Source organism: Hermetia illucens, chromosome 2 (assembly GCF_905115235.1).
Source record: "Hermetia illucens chromosome 2, iHerIll2.2.curated.20191125, whole genome shotgun sequence".
In the NCBI taxonomy this organism is placed as follows: Eukaryota; Metazoa; Arthropoda; class Insecta; order Diptera; family Stratiomyidae; genus Hermetia; species Hermetia illucens.
This window is the reverse complement of record NC_051850.1, coordinates 111094594-111099751: the sequence shown is the minus strand read 5'-3', so window position 1 is coordinate 111099751 and position 5158 is coordinate 111094594. Positions and strand designations below refer to the sequence as shown.

The 5158-nt window shown below is 43.7% G+C and overlaps 1 protein-coding gene across 1 annotated transcript; it reads right to left on the bottom strand.

Moving 5' to 3' along the window:
• Window positions 1–573: 573 nt before the first annotated feature.
• On the bottom strand, window positions 574–1936 carry LOC119648531 (E3 ubiquitin-protein ligase XIAP-like). Its single transcript, XM_038050298.1, has one exon. The coding sequence runs from the start codon at window positions 1735–1737 to the stop codon at window positions 574–576; it is 1164 nt and encodes a 387-aa protein (XP_037906226.1). The 5' UTR covers window positions 1738–1936.
• Between the last annotated feature and the right edge of the window lie 3222 nt (window positions 1937–5158).

The following is a 5158-nucleotide window of genomic DNA, read 5'->3' as shown; positions in this document are numbered from 1 at the left end:
TTCATACCACATTTCACATTAATTCTTTTTACGCAAAGACTTAAAATGATCGCTCGACGTGTACTGTACGAACCTGTCCTGTAAATACGAGTATACCTACCTACGTACATACGTACAATACTCATTTACTATATTGACAGAACAGTACATCGCATCAACACGCCACTCAATGTCGCCTCACCAATTGAGTCGACTCGAATCTCGCTGAGTCGGATGTGTAGCGTGCTTATTATGCCGTTGAGATTGTGCTGATGTGCTGTCGCATCAATTGAGGCAATTCGGTGCCATCTCTTTTGAGTGGACTCACCTCTATTGTGATGAATCGACTCACTTACATCAATGGACTGACTAGCACAATTGAGTCGACTCACTCATGAATTATCCATCTCTAATGTGAGTTTTTTTTCCTTAGAACCATAAAAGAAGGATTGCACCACTTAAAATATTTATTTTGTACCACAACTTTCTGAATGTATACAGGATAATAAATTAATAACTATGAATTAAAATAAATTAAAAACAGGATAATAAATTAACTGAACTTAAAGTATGCAGTTCGCCACGTTCGCGAATTTATTTGAAAGGAGCGGAATGTGATACTGCAGGTTCTAAAACGTTAGGGGGGTTAGTAAGCAAAATACAGGTGGCGAAAGTTATCTCGCTGTTCTCTGTCCTTATCCTCTTCACTGCTGCATGCTTTTGGAAAGTCGCAACATATGTGCAATCTGGAGAGTTTTCGAGGTGTTTCATCCAAGGGTTGTCTCCATGTGTCCGATTGGACTTATATAGCCCACAGCTGTAACATTGCACATTATCCCCTTGTCCTGTGTAGAAGAAACCAGCCATGGCGAGTTCAGCTCTTATTCTCCTTAAATTCCTAGGTGCCGACTCAAAGGATGTTAGATTTCTGAGTAAGTCTTGATTGGTTAAATCCATCAATTTGTGCTTTTGTAGAATCTCAACGTATTTGCAATGTGGAGCATTTGCAACGTGCTTTCGCCAGGAATCATCGAGTGCACTCCATCCGGAAATGGTTATACCGCAAGTATGGCACAATACTTGGTCTTCGATTCCAGTGTATCGGAAACCAGCCATGGCGTACCTTCGAGCTGCTTTCTTCAGCATTGTCGGCGCTTCGTTATATGATTCGAGATCCATAGGCAAATTTTGTTGGTGCATAGCATCCATAATTCCGTGCTTTTGGACAACACGCATGTACTCACAATCTGGATTGAGTTTAATATGTTCCCTCCAAGGGTTAGTGACTTCTGTTATTTCGGATAGTATTGAGTTACAGCTACAGCAATACACTTGATCGGAGCAGCCTGTGTAGAAAAATCCTGCTACTGCATATTGTCCCGATTTTCTCCTTAAAACATTGGGAGATTTCTCATAAGATGCAACTTTCGCTAACAAGTCTTGACTACCTGAGTTGTTAATTAATGCATATTTTTGCACTAGTTGAACATATTCACAATCTGGTTTTGAATTTAAGTGCCACTTCCAAGGATCCATATCCGGGCCGAAATTTTCGAAAATCTCTTTACAACTGCAACATTTTATTTGGTCTCCCCGTCCGGTGTAGTGAAACCCCAACGCAATTAATCTTGGTGCGATCGCCTTCAATGATTCCGGGGCCTTGTTGTAGGATTTGACAACAAGTGATAGAGACTCAGTAAGATTAGATATCTTTTCCACGTGGGTCGGTGTAGATTGACCAGGTTTGCACTTTGTCATTATTTTCAAGTAAAGACAATCCCGAGATGCGCTCTGATGAGAATCCCATGGGTCGATGTTGTCATCGGAAACGTTCACTGTTGTTTCACAAGTCTCACAATGCACTTCATTATTGTTTCCAGTATATAGAAATCCAGCGGCCACAAACCATTCCGACCTACGTTTTATGTGGTTCGGTGCATTTTTAAAACTTCCAAGAGCGTGGACCACACCTTTCGAGCTGATTGCCATAATTTCGCCCTTAAACTTGTCGATCTGATATTTGAACAAAACTGTTGCACCGTCAATCGCTACCATTCTTTTTATAGTTATTCGGAATATAGGACCTACCGCAGATCGCACCACTCACTCGTATAACAATATCAGTAGGTTATCTATAGATAAAGTATTCTGGAATTCCCCGAATATTATAGAACTGAATTGAATCTTTTCCATCATTGCTGATATTGAGTTTGTGCGCAAAAGGCGAAGTCAGCTTTTAGTCCCCAATTGCCCGTTTTTAAGGGTTAATGAGGCGCTTGAAATCTGCTCACTCGGAAAGCACATTACCCATTCGATTCGACTTTGAGTACTACTATGGATGCTCCTCAGAGTCACAATCGATTCTTCCCCCAGTTCCTCCAGCTTCAATTGCTTTTTCAATGCTGGGCCAATTTTTCCTCTGGATGTTACTTCGTCGAGATCTTTACATTGTATATATTGAAATAAGGATCTTTGCAAACTATAAACGGTTGCCCCGATCGTGGAAAAACTGTGAAAGAGGCGAATAAATCGGAGTATCCGCAGCTGGGCGCCTAAAGTGTACAGATTACGTGTTTATCTTATGAAGGAACTTTCTACATATTTTTCCACTAAAAAAGTCACAAAAAGACTCCTGACAATATATTTGTCACAAACAAACCAATAAAACAAGTCGGGAAACCGGAAGCTGGACGTTTCAGGTATGAAAGGTTTTGTGTATTTGTTTGTTCGTAGTACGTAATATATGCATATATTATGTGAGAATATCCACTTTCGGATGTTATTGACAATCCTAATCTTGAATTTGCAAAGAGGCGACAACTTTGACGTATTATAACTCTGTTAGTAATAGTACGATTTCCACCAAACTCGGTGAAATCATGCTCTATGTTATACCCTATATTGTTGCGAAATTGCTGCTATCATGAACTTAAGGCGAGTTTTGCAGCTAATTACTAAAAATTATACTAATATACTATTATTAACTTTAATTGTACAGATATCAGTATGGAAGGTATTTCGGAGCCCAGGCACCATATAGCAGTAGCCTCCTGATTTTTTTTCAGATTTTTCAGTTTGGTAGTTTCTGAGAATGGCCCCCTTAAAGGAATGATCACTTTAAAATGCCCGCACTCCCCACCTTTCCCATAAATGTCAAAACTAAGACTGGCTTTGGAAAATACTAACCAAGACCTTCAATTTGATTCCCCACATGACTATATTTGATGAAAAAAAAAGGTACACTCCCCTTTTGCATGTAGGAGGACCCCCCCTCCCCTTAAATTCGGCGTAAAAGGATGTAACTCGCTGTATGCGTGAGCGTTCACAGTTCCCAGCTTTCTACCAAATTTGGTGTCAATCGTTGTTACCGTCCCCCAGAAAAATGCGTGTGACGGACAGGCAAGCACACAGGCAGACAGACAAAAGGGGGGGTCTACCTCAATCGTAGACCTAACTTTTGTCAGTCCTGCACTGGCACATGGTATGTCTTGGTGCGTCAGCAAGCACTACACCCACAGCGATCACCAGGCAATCTTCTTTGGGCTATGGGTGGAGTCACCGGATAGAAGACCATTATGCCCGAAACCGAGAAAGATGTCAGGCTGGTCCGCTAAAGCTCTGGATGAGCAGACCTTCATGGAGGTTTGGTTAGACCAACCAAATAACGCAGGCACCTCTACGGAAAGAGCTGCCCATGTGGCCCAATGCATCGCCAAAGCGTGTGAGGAGGAGCGAGGAGGTGCTCATTCCCCAATAGAAGACAAAACTTATGGTGGAATACTGAACTAGCCAGCCTTCGATCAGCCTGTCACCGAGCCAGAAGAGCGGCTCAGAGACCGGTAGGCAAATTCGACCAAGGGCAAAAAGAGTGCGCCTATAAGGAAGCCCGCAAAACCCTTAAGCTCGCCATCCAACGGAGCAAGAGGGAATGCTTTAAGTAGCTCTGTTTAGAAGCGGACGTAAACCCGTGGAGGAGCGCCTATAGAATCGTGATGGGGCGATTCAGAGTCCGATATTCTCCGCAGATCACGTGCCTTTCACTCTTGTTAAAAATTATCTAGGGGTTATTCCCACAGCAAGAGGGGGCATAGACAGCTTCCAGCGACCTCTGAACGACACGGCAATACAGGCCAGCCACCAGTGATGAGCTGCTGGAGACCTGCGCCAGGATAGGAGATAACAAAGCTCCGGGTCTGGATGGCGTGCGGAATAAGACCCTTAAGTTTGCCATGAAATCTAGACCGGACATGTTCGCTGAGTTGTTCGAAGCGTGCAAGTCCGAGAGGATATTTCCGGCATCATGGAAACGACAGAAGTTACTGCCTAAGGCTGGCAAACCTCCAGGTGAGGCAACCTCCTACAGACCTATTTGTCTTTTGAACACTGTGGACACAGGGAGGTCTCTCTGATTGGCAGTATGGGTTCTGTAAAGCCAGATCAACCATTGATGCCATCAAAATGATTATTGGGTTGGCCGAAGATGCAATGCACGGAAAGGGCAGTACTAGCAAATATTGCATAGTAGTGACCCTGGATGTGAGAAATGCATTCAATTCGGTCAATTGGAACCTAACACGGGAATCTCTGGCGAAGATTGGTATTCCCGCTTATCTTGTAGCTATTGTCAACAGCTGTTTACATGAATGGAGGCTTGGGAATGACACCGATAATGGACCCCAGGAGTACGTTGTCTCCACGGGTGTCCCACAGGGCTTCATACTGGGCCCACTGCTGTGGAAAATCATGTACAACGATGTTCTTAATCTTCCCCTTCCGGAGGAAGCCATGGTGGTGGGCTACGCTGATGACATAGCGCTGGTTGTTGTCGCAAAGCATCTCGAAGATGCTGAGCTATACTCAAGTGAGGCAATCATTGCTGTTTGCTAGAGAGTTCTGCTCTGCCACTTGCGGAGGAAAAAACGGAAGTGGTCCTCATCACCAAGCGCCGTAAAAGAAATTTTGCCCGTATTCAAATTGGGAATCATATCATCACTTCTAAGCCTGCGATCAAATACTTGGAAGTGATGATAGACGGGAAGCTTAGCTATAAACAGCAAGTGCAGTATGTCTATAACAAAGCATCCATTGCGGGTATGGCCCTGGCAAGAATGATGCCGAACGTGGGAGGGCCACGGCATGCTTCCAGGTTGCTTATAGCTAGGGTCGTGTGTTCGCTCCT